The sequence below is a fragment of the Neovison vison genome, chromosome X (assembly GCF_020171115.1).
Source record: "Neovison vison isolate M4711 chromosome X, ASM_NN_V1, whole genome shotgun sequence".
Lineage (NCBI taxonomy): Eukaryota > Metazoa > Chordata > Mammalia > Carnivora > Mustelidae > Neogale > Neogale vison.
In genome coordinates, this window is record NC_058105.1 from 53,514,975 (window position 1) to 53,532,326 (window position 17,352).

Here is a 17,352-nt window from a genome sequence, read left to right on the forward strand (position 1 = left end):
TATTACCTAAGAGGAAACCAAGAGCTGGAATCTTTAACTGAGCCACACATGTGCCCCAGGACTGTCTTAAATTTTGTTAAAATACATTGTTTATATCTAGTTGAGCAAATCCCTGGTTGTGAATTCTTTTTTATGTTTCTTTTGGAGAGAATTCCTCTGTCTTGTCATTATGTCTAGGTTTCTGTCTTTTGCATATTAAGAAACTTGTTAGGTTTCCTGCTTCTAATAGTAATACTATATTAAAAAATGCTGTGTTCACTCTGTTGTATTTTGGCTGCTCTTCCTTCCAGGTCAGTCCTCTGTAGAGCTCCTCCTTGCTTGCAGTTGGGAGTATTAAGACCTTTATCTAGGTTTGCTTTGATTTGTTTGTTAAGCCTGATTTAAAAAAAAAAAAAGTCCTTATCCAAGGAAAGAGAAAAGGAAAAGGAACAGGAAAGCAAACAAACAGACAAACAAAAATGTATAAGACTGATTCTAAGGAAAATGAAAGAGAAAAGGAAGAGAAAAAGAAAAAAACTTAAAGACTGATTTTAAAAATGAGAAAAGGAAACAAAAAAGTCAACAAATGCACAAAAAAGTAAAAAAACAAAAACAAAAACCCTGTAAGCCTGATAACAAAGAAAAAAGAAAAAAAAGAATATAACAAACAAACAAAAACAAAAAACAAAAATTAAAATAATAGAAAAAAAGTGATAGAGAAAAACAAAACAAAACAAAACCCTGGTCCTATTTCCCACGGAACTGAAGGCGATACTTTGGAGCACTCTTTTTTTTTTTTTTTTTAAGATTTTATTTATTTATTTGACAGACAGAGATGACAAGTAGGCAGAGAGGCAGGCAGAGAGAGAGGAGGAAGGAGGTTCCCTGCTGAGCAGAAAGCCCGATGCGGGGCTCAAACCCAAGACCCCGAGATCATGACCCAAGCTGAAGGCAGAGGCCTTAACCCACTGAGCCACCCAGGTGCCCTCTTTGGAGCACTCTTTGATCAGTATCCTTGATGCACGTGGAGGGCCTTTATGTGGTCTTCTGAGGGGGAAGCCTGCTGTGCTGTCTCACGATCAGACCCACCCTAATAAAAACGTCTTTTCTGGGTGTGGGGGGTGGGGTTTGGTGTAAGGGACTCCAGCCTCCACTGGAGGCACTATGTTTGTCTCTGAAGTCCAACCTTGCTTGCGGGTGGAGGTCGGGTGTGGTTGGGGGTGATGAAAGATGGTGTCATTCCACACTCTTGTCCCTGCGGAGGGGAACTCATGGCCTCTGCTGTTCAGGAGGCTCTCACAGAAAAGTGACCAATATTCTCTTCTGCATCCAAGGCTTTTGTCATATCCCTGCCTTCAATCTGTCTGTGGTTAGCTAGCCATTGGCACACACCATGCCACAGTTCTCTTGTGTTTTATTTCTGGCTGTTGGCTGGGATTCAAAACAATACATGTTAAAGTATCTGTCACTGTATGGACCCACTCCCTTCCCCTGGAGGAGAACCTCACATTCCTGTGCCTTTTCCCTTTCTGTCCCAGAAAAGCAGTCGCATGTTTGCATGAGTGCCTGTAGTCTTATGTTGAAACAGCAAAAAGCTGCTACCAGGTTATCAGTCCTCTGCATGTGCATCTGTCCCCTGCTGTTAAATGGCCACTCGATAATGTCCAATGCATTCTTTGTCCTTGGAGAGGGAAAATACCCACTTCTAAATGCACTCCAGGAAAGGGAACTCTTTTTTCCCCCATGCAACCCAGGGGATCTCCATTGCATTGGGCCTTGGGTGAACCCTAGGTGCTGCTCTCTTTCCTACCCTCTCCCTCTATCCCTGACTTCATTCCACCAAGAGCATTTCTACCCCTCTGTGACACCATGGCTTTTGTCTCTTGCAATTCACATTTCTTTCTTTCTTTCTTTAGATTTTATTTGTCAGAGAGAGAGAGAGAGAAGGGGGAGCAGCAGGCAGGGGGATAAGCAGGCTCCCCTCTGAGCAAGGAACTTGACGATGGACTTGTTCCTAGGACCATGGGATCATGGTCTGAGCTGAAGGCAGACGTTCAACCGACTGAGTCACCCAGGTGCCCCCAATTCATGTTTCTGAACCTCACATCTACCATGTTCGCTCCTATTTTGCAGATTGTTTTCTTAATCCTCAGATCAATTTCCTGGTTTATTTGATGTTGATCTAGCTGTGTTCAAGGGATGAGGCAAGCCCAGGGTCTTCCTACTATTCTGTCATTTTAACTCCTCCCCTCAAGTTGTCTGTCTATTTTTTTTTTATTTGTTTGTTTCTTACACCAGATTTTATTGCACTCTGAAATACAATCTAATTCTTACAAAATAGAAACTCCTTGTTTGTAGGGGATAAATTAATTTCTGTATAAGCTGAATATGCTGATGTTTCATGAACACTTTATAGAAAGGATCACAATATTTTTTAAAGTTAACTGCCTTATTGAGAGGGGAAGAGGAAATTGACAAAAGTCTACAACCATAGATAGTCCTAGTAGCGTATCTCAAACATGAAGGTATAAATTTGAGTCAACAATGAAAATGTTAGCAAAAAGATTTTACAGACATAGTTGGGTTTTGGTGTTTATAAAAGGAAGGTAAATTCCTTCTGAAGGGCTTTTGTACATATATTCATGCTCATATCCTATATGCATATGGATATTAATTTTTTTGATTCAATGTTACCATTCTGTTTGTATATAACATCTTCTGCATATAGCAGTCTATATTAAGCTGATGGCTGCTTGCTGTTGAACTCATTCTTTACTCTTTACTCCACCATGTTTCAGATATTTGGTTTCATATTTTACCTTCTTTTGTTTTATGAATCCCTTTACTGATTTTTACAGAAATACTCTTTTATTACTTTTGTGTTTTCTACCATTTAAACTCTCACATATGGTATTTCCTTTATACTCAAAGAGTCCCCCTCAATATCTTTTTTAGGTTTAGTTTAGTGTTCATTAACTCCTTTAGTTTTTGTTTTTCTGAGAAACTGTTTATTCTTCTGTTCTAACTTATAATAACCTTGCTGGTTAGAGTATTCCTGGCTGCAGATTTTTTCCTTTTTAGCACTTTGAATATATCATGCCACTGTCTTTTAGCTTGCAAAGTTTCTGCTGAAAGATCAGGTGAGAACCTTATGTGTTTCCTTTGTATGTAACTGTCTTCTTCTCTCTTGCAACTTTTAACATTTTTGTCACTTTTTTCCTTTGCTATTTTGATCACTATGTGTCCTTGTTGTGGTTGAATTTGTTGGAAGATCTCTGTGTCTCCTGAATCTGGATCTTTATTTTCTTCCCCAGATTGGGGAAGGTTTTAGCTATTATTTCTTTAAACACATTTTATGCCCCCTTTTTTCTGTCTTCTTCTCATATCCCTACAATGTAAATGTAATTATACTGGATGAAGCCACTTCTTAGGTATATAATTTTGTCTTTATTTTCTTCAGTGATTTCAGTAATTAGCTTTTTTTCAGGGATATTTTCCCCCAAAAAAGAATCACTAAGTGATTCACAAAAGAAATTTGTAATCACTTAATAAAAATTAACAGTATGTGTAAATGGAAACTGCATTGAATGAGATGGCGAATAAGCCATTGGATTCATTCTCTAAGGATAGTTGATTCAAATTCATGCCTGAAGAAAATTACAATGATCTTATTCAATTTTTTATTGAAAATAAGGGAACTATTGGGGCACCTGGGTGGTTCAGTGGGTTAAAGCCTCTGCCTTTGGCTCAACTCATGATCCCAGGGTCCTGGGATTGAACCCCACATTGGGCTCTCTGCTTGGCGGTGAGGCTGCTTCCCCCCTCTCTCTACCTGCATCTCTGCCTACTTGTGATCTCTGTCAAATAAATAAATAAAATCTTTAACAACAACAACAACAAAAAAGAAAAAGGGGAACTATCAAGATAAAGGTTCAAATCCATAAATTATATCAGATTTTTCTCAATAAGTCTTAATGATCTTCTGTATGTATCACTTAGTTTGAGCCAATAGTAGTCCTGTAAGATAAGTAATATTATGCCTATTGTTTGGATGGCATAGTTCAGAGTTGTTAAGGGCCTGAATTAAAGCTATGGGAGCATAGTTTTTACATAGACTTGAAAAAATTGCAGAGGTAATGGAAATAGGTCTTAGAAACCATACTGAATAAAAAAAAAAAAAGAAAGAAACCATACTGAAATAAGATTGATAATAGTTTACATAAACATCACAAAAAAAGAACAGATTTTAGATGGAAGAAAGGTGAGTTCTAGGAACTGCAAAAAACATTTATTTTTAATTATTCACAGATTACCATGAAGCATATATATGGAGACAAAAACCTAGGAATATCTATATTTGTCTGTGGAGAGGTGATGATAGGAGCCATTTGAGAGGATGACAGTATTGAAAGACAGGAATGACAAGTTTGAAGAAAGGCAGAAACTTGAGTTCTGCCTACGTTTAAAGGATAGATAGTGAGAGAAGAAAGAGTTAAAGAAAATAGATACAATGCAAAAGTGATATAGAAAAAAAAACTTGGAAATGTGGTTTTATGATAGTCAAGGTAGGAGAATATTTAAATAAAAGAAAGAGTATGGTTGCCTCAACTGTTGTAGGTAGGTTGGATTTTTTTTTTTTTTTATTTGACAGAGACACAGTGAGAGAGGGAACACAAGCAGGGAGAGTGTGAGAGGGAGAAGCAGTCTTCCTGCTGAGCAGGGAGCCCAATGCAGGGCTCGATCCCAGGACCCTGAGATCTTGACCTGAGTTGAGGGCAGACACTTAATGACTGAACCACTTAGGCACCCCAGTTAGGCTGGATATTAAGAGAACTATGCAGAGTCCATAGAATTTGATGATTAAGAAATAATTGGTGACATTATTGAAATCACCTTTAATAGAGTTATGGAGTAGAAGTTATATTGTAATAAATTTAGGAATGACTGAATGGTGGAAAATAAGAGTATTCTTTCATATAGTTTGTAATGAAGAGGAGAAAAAATGGGAATTTAAAATAAGGCAGGCAGAATGTAAGTTTATTTGTTTTCTTTTCTTGATAGTGATATTTGAGGATATTTTTAGGGGAGGGGAAGTTAGCAATGCTCTAAAAAAGATGAGAAATTAAGAAAATGAGGATATGATCACAAATGTGTTGCAGATGAAAAGACTGCTAAATTTTTAGACAAGAAACTAATATTTATATCCTGGTTTTGGCATTTTTCAGATTTTCTGGATTCCATCTGTGTTTGTAAAAAAAATCACTTAACATTTTGTGACCCAAATTTCCTCGTCTGTAAAATCAGAACAATTACATTTACTATATATATTTTGTAGAATCAATGTAACATTGAATAATATTTACAGAGAAGTAGTTAGAAATGAACATACATTTTATATTAGAGTACACAATTGTGAAAAGTGATTATCAATGTTGACTATTTTTTCCCTTTTGGAATAGTTAAATTATTAAGATTAATACTGATTCTTTTGAGAAAAGTTCCAAAGAACAAGTTTATGGGTACAGATGTTGCTTCTCCTTCGAAAGATGTTGAGACATAACTTCCTCTGAAACACAAGTGAAGAGAATAGTAAAGGGAAAGTTTGAAGCAGAAACTTGAAAGGTGTTATTAAAGAATATTTAGGGCTTTTTAAAAGTTAAAAGAAGAAAAATTCAAATTCAAATTACAAATCAGTTTTTGTAAGGAGCCTGAGCAAATGTGGATATACTGCTACTTTTAAATATTGTACTGCTAGCAAGAGCGTTTAGTGAACTGTTTTATCTTTATTTATTTCTCATAAAGTTCAATTTGCAGTCCACTCTTCATTCTGTGCATTCTTATATCATTTATGAAACCTTTTTGGAGTTTCACGGGCAATGTTACCAAGAAAATATTTTATGAATACTATGTGCAAAACATTGTACTAGGGCAATATTTCTCAATTAAGGAGAGTTCTATTTATATGGGAGTGGTTCTGCCTAAGGGACAGTTTCAATGGTCACAAAAACTAGGATGTTGCTGCCATATTTTGTAAAGAGGTTACAACTATTAAATGTCCTTAAGTTCTTAGGATAGTCTCACATAGTCTCTAGGGATTTTGGAGAACAAAAACATTAAAACAAAATGATTGTATTAAAGAAGTATGTAGTTTCATTGTGAATAGAACATACATATGCTAAAGATTCTTTAAGAGTACAAATTACTGGTAAAGTGTATCAAATGAATGAGAAAGATAATGTCATTAATAATAGCAGGGACCATATACATTCCATTTTTCCCAGTTCCTAACATATTTCCTGAAAAATAATGTCTCCAATAAATATATATTGAATTAATAAACAAAGGAATGAATGGATATATGATATAATATTTGAGAAAAGAGACATCAAATAAAATTGTATGGTGCAGTGGCAAGAACATGGGTTGGGAATCAAAAGGGAGGCTTGGGGTTCTAGTCATTGTTTTCCCACTGACTCTGTAGTTTTAAATAAATCACTAACTTTCTGAGTTTTGATTTGATCATATATAGACAAGAGCATTGTACTAGATGATTTCTTTTTTTTGTATGTATATATTCACAGTTTTTATTTATAAAAAAATTTACAGCACTTGTGAAGAGCCAGCAGAAGACATCAGACGTGCTCATTCTTCCCAGCTTTGTTCAGTTTAGCGGGTTATTTGTGACACTTCGCCAGGCAATGCTCACACGGGATCCCTGACACCTGACCTGGTTAGATTGTCTTTCTTCCTTTTTTCTTAGACAGCATTTGATGAGCTACTGATTACCTATTTCTCAAGTTACTTGAATACTGGAAATATTACAGTATCTGGATCCGCACCTTGGCCATATAATCATGTCCCCACACCCCCTTTTCTCTTTCTGTGAACATTACCAAACAGGTTACTTATTACTGTTAGTTAAAGCTAAGTGGAAAATCTCAATTTTTAAAAGTAGTCTCCCAGAACCTGTGACTTCTTTACTGAATTGTATCTTCTATATTTCATGAGGTTTACCCTATCCTACTGGATCTTAAAATGAAGCAAAAAACACAATGTAAAAAAAAAACAAAACAAAAGCAAAAAGCAAAAAACAAAACAAACAAACAAAAACAGGAGAGAGAGAATAAGAAGTTTGAATATCACAATAAAGTTTTTCACAAAAAAGAAAATATAAAAGCTAGCCTTTGTCCCCTGACTTAAGAGTGAGAGGCACTGCAGAGGAGGGCATCGAGAGAAAAGGGGATAAAAAAATAAAAGTAAAAATAAGGTATTTTTTTTCATGTCTCTGATAGCCATTTGTATGTCTTGATTGGAGAAGTGTCTGTTCATATCTTCTTCCCATTTTTTGATATGTTTTCCTGTTTCGTGTGTGTTGAGTTTGAGGAGTTCATTATAGATCCTGGATATCAACCTTTTGTCTGTACTGTCATTTGCAAATATCTTCTCCCATTCCGTGGGTTGCCCCTTTGTTTTTTTGACTGTTTCCTTTGCTGTTCAGAAGCTTTTGATTTTGATGAAGTCCCAAAAGTTCATCTTCGCTTTTGTTTCCTTTGCCTTTGGAGACATATCTTGAAAGAAGTTGCTGTGTCTGATATCGAAGAGATTACTGCCTATGTTGTCTTCTAGGAGTCTGATGGATTCCTGTCTCACGTTGAGGTCTTTTAACCATTTTGAGTTTATCTTTGTGTACGGTGTAAGAGAATGGTCGAGTTTCATTCTTCTAGCCCTCAGGGAGATTCAAATTAAAACCACATTGAGATATCACCTTACACCAGTTAGAATGGTCAAAATTAACAAAACAGGAAACAACATGTGTTGGAGAGGATGTGGAAAAAGGGGAACCCTCTTACACTGTAAGTGGGAATGCAAGTTGGTGCAGCCTCTTTGGAGAACAGTGTGGAGATTCCTCAAGAAATTAAAAATAGAACTTCCCTATGACCCTGCCATTGCACTCCTGGGTATTTACCCCAAAGATACAGATGTAGTGAAAAGAAGGGCCATCTGTACCCCAATGCTTATAGCAGCAATGGCCATGGTTGCCAAACCGTGGAAAGAACCAAGATGCCCTTCAATGGATGAATGGATAAGGAAGTTGTGGTCCATATACACTATGGCGTATTATGCCTCCATCAGAAAGGACGGATACCCAACTTTTGTAGCAACATGGACAGGACTGGAAGAGATTATGCTGAGTGAAATAAGTCAAGCAGAGAGAGTCAATTAACATATGGTTTCACTTATTTGTGGAGCATAACAAATATCATGGAGGACAAGGGGTGTTAGAGAGGAGAAGGGAGTTGGGGTAAATTGGAAGGGGAGGTGAATCATGAGAGACTATGGACTCTGAAAAACAATCTGAGGGGTTTGAAGTGGCGGGGGGTGGGAGGTTGGGGTACCAGGTTGTGGGTATTATAGAAGGCACAGATTGCATGGAGCACTTGGTGTGGTGAAAAAATAATGAATACTGTTTTTCTGAAAATAAATAAATTAATTTAAAAAAATAAGGTATTTTTTCAGTGCAATATATAAGCTAGGTTTGGAAGACTTTATAATATCGTAAGGAAAATAAATTAGAACATGGAGGATTAGATGTTGTAATTTTTCATGAAACTTCCAAAACATTTTGAAAACTCGGGTTTTAGTGGAAGATTGTGTTGGAATATTGTCTCTATTAAGTTACTACTAGGAAGTTAATTGGACTCGCCACTCAGCTTTATTTCTAAGTGAAATTACTGTTGGTTCTACTAAACTAATCCCAAGTGGTACGGCACGGGTGTAGCCTGATTGTGTACTACCCCAAGGCTCTTGGGTGAGCCAGAGGGCCAGTGTTTCACAAATGCACATTTATTTTAACTTTAAGAGAGCAATCCCAAATACTGAATAGTCACTCTTCAGCTCCATTAAATAAGACACAGCAAGGGGAAAGACCTATCTTGTTAAATGGCTTTCAAGTTCAAGTTGAACTGTATTATAATTATACTGTGGCACAGAGGCAGCTTGTGGGCACTTCTTGTTAAAACAGCACAATGTATCAACTCCTGACAAGACTCTTAGTATAGCCTTCAGCACCAACCTAAGATTGCTACTTTCCTACAACTAGAGGTGAGTCTTAACCAGAGTAACACAAGTATATATGATGTACAACCCATCACAGCTTCTTTCTCATATCCATCTTGTAGGTAAGAGGTTTTGCTTCTTAAAACTACACCTTTATAACTTTTAAAAGATATTTAACATTTTCTATCATATTAAATTAGCAAGATAAAACATTATGCTTAATCTATAAAGTTCTACTCTGGTTTGCTCCCTAGAATTTATATACATACTTTTATTTCTAATCTGCAAGAAAAAAAAAAATCCTATTTAATATTTGGTAACAAGAGCAGTAAAGGATACTATACACATGTGGCATATATATATTTACAAAATACACTTCAAAAAGAAGCCAACACACTTTAGCAAAAGTCTACGCTTGCATAGATTAAAAAGTAAAAAGAATTATGAACACAATTTTTGTTAAAATAGAAAATGGGGAGTAAAAGTTACAGAATGAAGAGAGATCTTTTCCAAACTTTTATTTGTGCACATTCGATTGAAAAAGATAACTTTTACAGGTTCTTTGGTGCCCATACAAAAATGTAAAAGACTATTCACAAATAAAACACATTAGCTCAAACTGGGAAGAAATAATGACAATAACGAAACAATTTAAGGTAGTGCACACTGTGACAGCTCTGCTTACGGGAACATGAGAATTACTGCGAAAATAAATAGAATGTCCTTTTGTAAAAGCAGCAATGTCATGTCTTGTAAATTCCTTTTTATATTACAGCAAGGTTTGAAATAAAATCCAAAGGGCGTGGAGCTTACACTGTAGCCGTGAATGAATAAAAGAGTCTATCTCCTCAATTACTGTTGGTCCAGTTTTCCTTTTGTTTTGAGTCCAATGTGCAGCAGGTTTTAAAAGGTGCTCAGTTAGGAATTCTAACCAATTACATGATGAATTATAAAATTTCTTTCCTGCTTTCAAACACAAATGGGTAAATCTGTTCCACAGCAGTCGCAACAGCCTTTACATTGGGCCCTGTTACTGTGATACTTCCTGTTGAAAAAATCTGTAATGCAGCTCTTAGAGATTTTATCCGATAGCACACAGCAAGATGAAGTTTAGGTTCATAACTGGCATGAGGTCTGTTGTTCTTCGTTAATTCCGGCAAACGGATTTCAAATGGCATGTTACACACCGCCAAAACGTTCACAACCTTAAAATCTGTAAATATTATCTGAAAACCTAGTTTCTGAAGACTGCGGGCTAAACGTCTGGCACCAAATTTAGCTTCTTCTTCACTTGTTGCTCCAGTGCAAATAATTTTTCCTGAGGACCAAATTGTAGCTGTAATTCTAGGCTTTCTCAGCTTCATTAATACTTTTCCAACATCACGCTTATAAATTACATTTGCTCCCTCCAAAGCAATCTTCCTTAAGTTCAAATGACATCTTGTTCTAAAAACACAGACTACATTTGTAATTAGAATGTCCAATGCAACATCACTGTCTGCATCCATTGGGGTAGTTTAAAAACTTAGCTTCCCACCACGAAGCTAAGGAAGAAGGGGCGGCCGCAGAGAACACAGCGGCAGCGCTCCTGCTGGTTACAGTCGGACGCGGACGCGAAGGATAAGCTGGAGGACAAGGATGATGAGGCGGGCGCGCTCCCCAGTCTCCATGGAACTCCCGCCCCCGCCGTTGCTAGGAGCCCCCGAGGCTCGGGCTCCGTCTTTCTCGCTTTGTTGTTCCGGGTACTGGGCTGTACTAGATGATTTCTAAGCAACTTTCAACTTTAAAATTCAATGGTTTTATGAACTAAAGACACTTATGTAACAGAGATGAAGGTTGAGTTCAATGTTAAAAGGCAGAGTAAAAAGAGTTGATATGTGGAAGGAAGACAGTATAAGCACTCTTGTTAAAAAGTAAGCCTGAATGTTCAACATATTCTGGAGAAGAGAGGTTTTCTTAAGAAGTAATAATGGCAAGTTAGTAAAATCGAGTTATGGCACTGATAGTGGTAGCTTTTGAGATTTAGGATAATGAATGAATTTAATCCTGTAAATAACTGACTCGGCTTCTGCTTGACTTGGTCCCCTTTTAGAGTGGCATCATTGTTTCAATCCTTCTCAATGTTCTTACCCCACCAGATTAGCCAAAAATTTGTCATAAACACTTTGATGCTATAAATTGAGCTATTACCCTTTTTCTGTGGAACAACTTTTGCCTTATGTGATTAAATCCCTAAATCACTGTGACTCAAATTGGAGCCTACTGATCACAGCTTCCAAATATCCCATTAAGCATGTTAAAAATGCAGATTCTCAGGTTCACCAGGCATGTTCAATCTGAATCTCCAAGGGGTGCTATAAAAAAAAAAAAATCCTTGGTGTGCCTGGGTGGCTCCGTGGGTTAAACCTTTGCCTTCAGCTCAGGTCATGATCTCAGCGTCCTGGGATTGAGCCCCACATCGTGCTCTCTGCTCAGCAGGGAGCCTGCTTCCTCCTCTCTCACTGCCTGCCTCTCTGCCTACTTGTGATCTCTTTCTATCAAATAAATAAATAAAATCTTTTAAAAAAAGTGTCTTAGCCCCCAATCTAAGACCTTTAACTTGTTTATTTCTCTTATACCAAATGCTTCTGTATTCTGAATACAGCCCTCTATTTAACAGGCATATAGATCTATATGCTTGGCAGAGAGTCTGCTTCCCCACCCCCCTCTCTGCCTGCCTGCTTGTGATCCATCTCCCTCTCTGCCAAATAAATACATAAAATCCTTTTTAAAAATCCTCATTTATTTATTATTTAACATCTTAATGTTATTTTATTTTTTTCATGTTCCAAGATTCATTGTTTATGCACCACATCCAGTGCTCCATGCAATACCCACCTTAATATCTACCACCAGGTTTACCCATTTCCCCACCTCCCTCCCCTCCATAACCCTCAGTTTTTTCCTCAGAGTCCACAGTCTTTCATCTTTCATCTACCCCGCTGATTTACCCCAGTTCACTTTTCCTTTCCTTCTCCTAATGTCCTCCATATTATTTTTTATGTTCCACAAGTAAGTGAAAGTGTATGATACCTGGCTTTCTCTGCTTGACATATTTCACTCAGTATAATCTCCTCCAGTCCTGTCCATGTTGATACAAAAGTTGGGCATTCATTTTCTTTGCTGGCTGAGTAACATTCCTTTATATATATATGACCACATCTTCTTTATCCATTTGTCTGTTGAAGGGCATCTTGGTTCTTTTCCATGGTTTGGCTATTGTGGCCATTGTTGCTATGAACATTGGGGTACAGATGGCCCTTCTTTTCACTACATATTTATCTTTGGGGTAAATACCCAGCAGTGCAATTGCAGGGTCACAGGGTAGCTCTATTTTTAATTTTAACAGTGTGGAATCTCCACACTGTTTTCCAATGTGGCTGCACCAACTTGCATTCCCACCAACAGTGTAAAAGGGTTCCCCTTTCTCCACATCCTCTCTGAAACTTGTTTCCTGTCCTGTTGATTTCAGCCATTCTAACTGGTGTAAGGTGGTATCTCAGTGTGGTTTTGATTTGAATTTCCTTGATGGCTAGTGATGATGAACATTTTTTCATGTGTCTTTTAGATTTATAAAGAGTTCCTCAAACTCAACACCCAAAAAACAGATAATCATGTCAAAAAATGGGCAGAAAACAAACAGACAGTTCTCCAAGGAAGACAAACAAAAAAAATCCACATTTAAAGCAAGTGAATCTTTTTTTTTTAAAGATTTTATTTATTTATTTGACAGAGAGAAATCACAAGTAGATGGAGAGGCAGGCAGAGAGAGAGAGAGAAGCAGGCTCCCCGCCGAGCAGAGAGCCCGATGCGGGACTCAATCCCAGGACCCTGAGATCATGACCCGAGCCGAAGGCAGCGGCTCAACCCACTGAGCCACCCAGGCGCCCCTAAAGCAAGTGAATCTTATGTACAAAGTCAGTTTTATGGGCATGGGACCCGTAATCACATGAGTTCCAACCTCAGAAGAGCCCCATGCTTGGTTTAATGCTCTGATGTTGCTCTCTGAAAGTCTTAGTAATTTTTAATAAGGTACCTTGCATTTTCATTTTGTACTGGGGCTCCACAAATTATATAGTCATTACCACTCATGAAAAGTGTTTAAGTTTTAGAACCATGGACCTATCTTGGTCTTTACATATCTCCAGCTTCCTTTCCATTCCCATTGACCTTTGTCATAGTGGGCCTAGCATGACTTTTATAAAACAGATGGGAATTATGACATCAGACAATTGGGAATGCTGAAATGTCTGTATTTTTTTTAAGTTTACTCTCATAAAAGAGTGATGTGGCTTGTAGAAACTGAAGAGGAGGTTGAAAGAGAAGTTAGGAGGTTATTGTAAAAAATATCTGAACTAATAAAAGCTTGAAAAGAATGGTAGCTGGAATGGAAAGAAAATAATGAGTGTTAAAACCAAAACAAAATAATTAATGAAACCTGGTAATTGATTGGTTAATAACCCAAAAGAATTCCCAGCCTTCAGGGCTGGGTGAATGAAATAGGCACATTATGATGGGCATTTGGTTTTGGAAGGAAGAGACATTATATTTTTAATACATAGCAGTTGAGGTAGTGGTTAGTAACCCAGGTAGAAAATCCCAGTTGGAAGTTACAAACTAAAACAAAGGGTCTGATGTAGAGATTAAAGGGTGTAGATTCTACAGAAAAGAGGTAACCTTTTTTCTGCATCAATTGAGAGAACCGTGTGGTTCTTCTCTCTTCTCTTATTGACTTGGTCTATCACATTGATTGATTTGTGAATGCTGAACCACGCCTTGAATCCCATGGATAAATCCCACCTGGTCATGGTGAATAATCTTTTTAATGTACTGTTGGATCCTATTAGCTAGGATCTTGTTGAGAATTTTGGCATCCATATTCATCAGGGATATTGGTCTGAAATTCTCCTTTTTGGTGGGGTCTTTGTCTGGTTTGGAGATCAGGGTAATGCAGGCTTCATAAAAAGAGTCTGGAAGTTTTTTTTATGTTTCTATTTTTTGAAACAGCTGCAAGAGAATAAATATTATTTCTTCTTTGAATGTTTGGTAGAATTCCCTATGGAATCTATCAGGTCCTGGGTTCTTGTTTTTTGGGAGGTTTTTGACCACTGCTTTGATCTTGTTACTAGATAATGGTCTATTCAGATTGTCAGTTTCTGCCTGATTCAGTGTTGGAAGTTTATATGTTTCAAGGAATGCATCCATTTCATCTAGGTTGTTTGACTTATTGGAATATAACTGTTGTTAACAATTTCTGATAATTGTTTCTATATCATTGGTGTTAGTCATGATTTCCCCCTTTCATTCATAATTTTATTAATTTGGAGACTCTTTATTCTTTTGTATTAGTTTGGCCAGTGGTTTATCGATCTTACTGATTCTTTCAAAGAACAAGTTTCTCGTTTTATTGATGTGTTCTACTGTATCTCTAGTTTCTGTCTCACTGATCTCTGCTCTAATCTTGATTATTTCCCTACTTGTGTGTGGGGTTGGCTTAATTTGTTGTTGGTTCTCCAGTTCTTTATGGTGTAAAGAAAGTTGGTGTATTCTGGATTTTTCAACTTTTTTTGAGTAAGGCTTGGATGGTTATGTATTTCCTTCTTAGGATATACATTGCCATATCTCATAGGTTTTGGACTGATGTGTCTTCATTCTTATTGGTTTCCATGAATTGTTTAAGTCCCTCTTTGATTTCCTGGTTGATCCAAACATTCTTTAGCAGGGTGGTCTTTAGCTTCCAAGTGTTTGAATTCCTTCCAAACTTTTTCTTGTGGTTGAGTTCCAATTTAAAAACATTGTGGTCTGAGAATATTCAGGGTCCTCTCAATTGATGTAGAAAAAGCATTTGACAAGATACAGCATCTGTTCCTGTTTAGAATGCTTCACAGTATAGGGATAGAGGGAACATTCCTCAACTTCATAAAATCTATCTGTGAAAGACCCACAGCAAATATCATTCCCAATGGGGAAAAGCTGAGAGCCTTCCCTTTGAGATTAGGAACACGACAAGGATGTCCACTCTCACCACTGTTGTTCAACATAGTACTAGAAGCCCTAGCAATAACAATAAGACAACAAAAAGAAGTAAAATGTATTCAAATAAGCAAATAAGTGGTTAAACTTTCTCTCTTTGCAGATGACACGATACTTTATGTGTAAAACCCAAAGGACTCCACCCCCAAACTACTAAAACTGGTACAGCAATTCAATAATGTGGCAGGATACAAAATCAATGTACAGAAATCTGTTGCTTTCTTGTACACTAACAATGAAAATATAGAAAGGGACATTAGAGAATCGATTCCATTTACTGTAGCATCAAAAACTATATGATATCTGGGAATAAACCTAACCAAAGAGTAAAATATCTGTACTCAAGGAACTACAGAACACTCATGAAAGAAATTGAAGAAGACACAAAGAAATGGAAGACCATTCCATTCTCATGGATTAGAAGAATAAACATTGTTAAAATGTCTATATTGCCTAGAGCCATCTATACTTTCAATGCCATCTTGATCAAAATTCTATTGGAATTTTTTAAAGCGCTTGAACAAACAATCCTAAAATTTGTATGGAAGCAGAAGAGACCCCAAATTTCTAAGGAAATACTGAAAAAGAAAAACGAAAGTGGGGGCACCATGTTGCCGGATTTCCAGCTTTACTACAAAGCACGTACCAAGACAGTATGTTACTGGCACAAAAACAGACACATAGACCAGTGAAAGAGAGTAAAGAGTCCAGGTATGTATCCACAGCTCTATGGTCAAATAATCTTTGACAAAGCAGGAAAAATATACAGTGAAAAAAGACAGTCTCCTCAATAAATGGTGCTGGGAAACTTGGATAGCTTCGTATAGAAGCATGAACCTCAAGCATTCTCTGACACCTTACACAAAGATAAACTTGAAATGTATAAGAAACCTCAGTGTGATGCAGGAATCTATTAATATCCTAGAGAAGAACATAGACAGTAACCTCTTTGACATTGGCCACAACTTTTTAAAAACATGTCTCAAAAGGCAAAGGAAACAAAAGCGGAAATGAACTTCTGGGACTTCATCAAGATCAAAAGCTTCTGCACAGCAAAAGAAATAGTCAACAAAACAAAGAGGAGCCAATGGAATGGGAGAAGATATTCACAAATGACACTACAGACAAAAGGCTGATATCCAAGATCTATAAAGAACTCCTAAAACTCAATACACACAGAAGAGATAATAACGTCAAAAAATGGGCAGAAGACATGAACAGACACTTTTCCAAGGAAGACATACAAATGGCTAACAGACACATGAAAAAAATGTTCATCTTTATTAGCCATCAGGGAGATTCAAATCAAAACCACATTGAGATACCACCTTACACCAGTTTGAATGGCCAAAATCAACAAGGCAGGAAACAAACATTGGAGAGGATGTCGAGAAAGGGCAACCCTCTTCCACTGTTGGTGGGAATACAAGTTGGTGCAGCTACTTTGAAAAACAGTGTGGATATTCCTCAAAAAAATAAAAATAGAGCTACCCTGTGACCCTGCAATTGCACTATTGGGCATTTACCCCAAAGATAAAGATGTAGTGAAAAGAAGGGCCACCTGTACCCAATGTTCATAGCAGCAATGGCCAGTCACCAAACTGTGGGAAGAACCAAGAACCTTCAACAAACAAATGGATAAAGAAGATATGGCTCATATATATAATAGAGTATTATGCCTCCATCAGAAAGGATGAATACCCAACTTTTGTATCAACATGGATGGGACTAGAGGAGATTATGCTGAGTGAAGTAAGTTAAGCAGAGAGAGTCAATTATCATATGGTTTTATTTACACATGGAGCCTAAGGAATGACACGGAGGACATGGGGAGATGGAGAGGAGAAGTGAGTGGGAGAAAATCACAGGGGGAAACAAACCATGAGAGACTGCAGACTCTGAGAAACAAACTGAGGATTTTGGAGGGTTGGGGAGTAGAGGGTTGGGTTAGCCTGGTGGTGGGTATTATGGAGGGCATGTATTGCATGGAGCATTGGGTGTGGTGCATAAATAATGAATTTTGGAACACTAAAAAAACATTAAATAAAGTAAAGGAAAAAAGAAAAAGAAGTAACACTTGAAGCCATGGTAGAAGGTGAGTTGGAAACAAACAAAAAAAGATTTTAATGTGTTAAAAACATAGAAGACTAAAGGGATATATCTTGATATCCCTAGTTAAAAGGTAGAAAGAGAAGTGTCATAAAAGGGAAAAAGAGGGAATCAATGTAGATACTATCCAGAACT

The 17,352-nt window shown here is 37.2% G+C and overlaps 1 protein-coding gene across 1 annotated transcript; it reads right to left on the minus strand.

Moving 5' to 3' along the window:
* Nucleotides 1–9,845: 9,845 nt before the first annotated feature.
* LOC122896830 (TATA box-binding protein-like 1) lies at nucleotides 9,846–10,574 on the minus strand. The gene has a single exon (XM_044234918.1). It carries the CDS (start codon nucleotides 10,542–10,544, stop codon nucleotides 9,984–9,986), a length of 561 nt encoding a protein of 186 aa, XP_044090853.1. The 5' UTR covers nucleotides 10,545–10,574; the 3' UTR covers nucleotides 9,846–9,983.
* Nucleotides 10,575–17,352: the final 6,778 nt, after the last annotated feature.

Coding starts and splice junctions, on each gene's coding strand:
- LOC122896830 (XM_044234918.1), bottom strand. CDS start 10,544: ATGGATGCAGACAGTGATGTTGCATTGGACATTCTAATTACAAATGTA.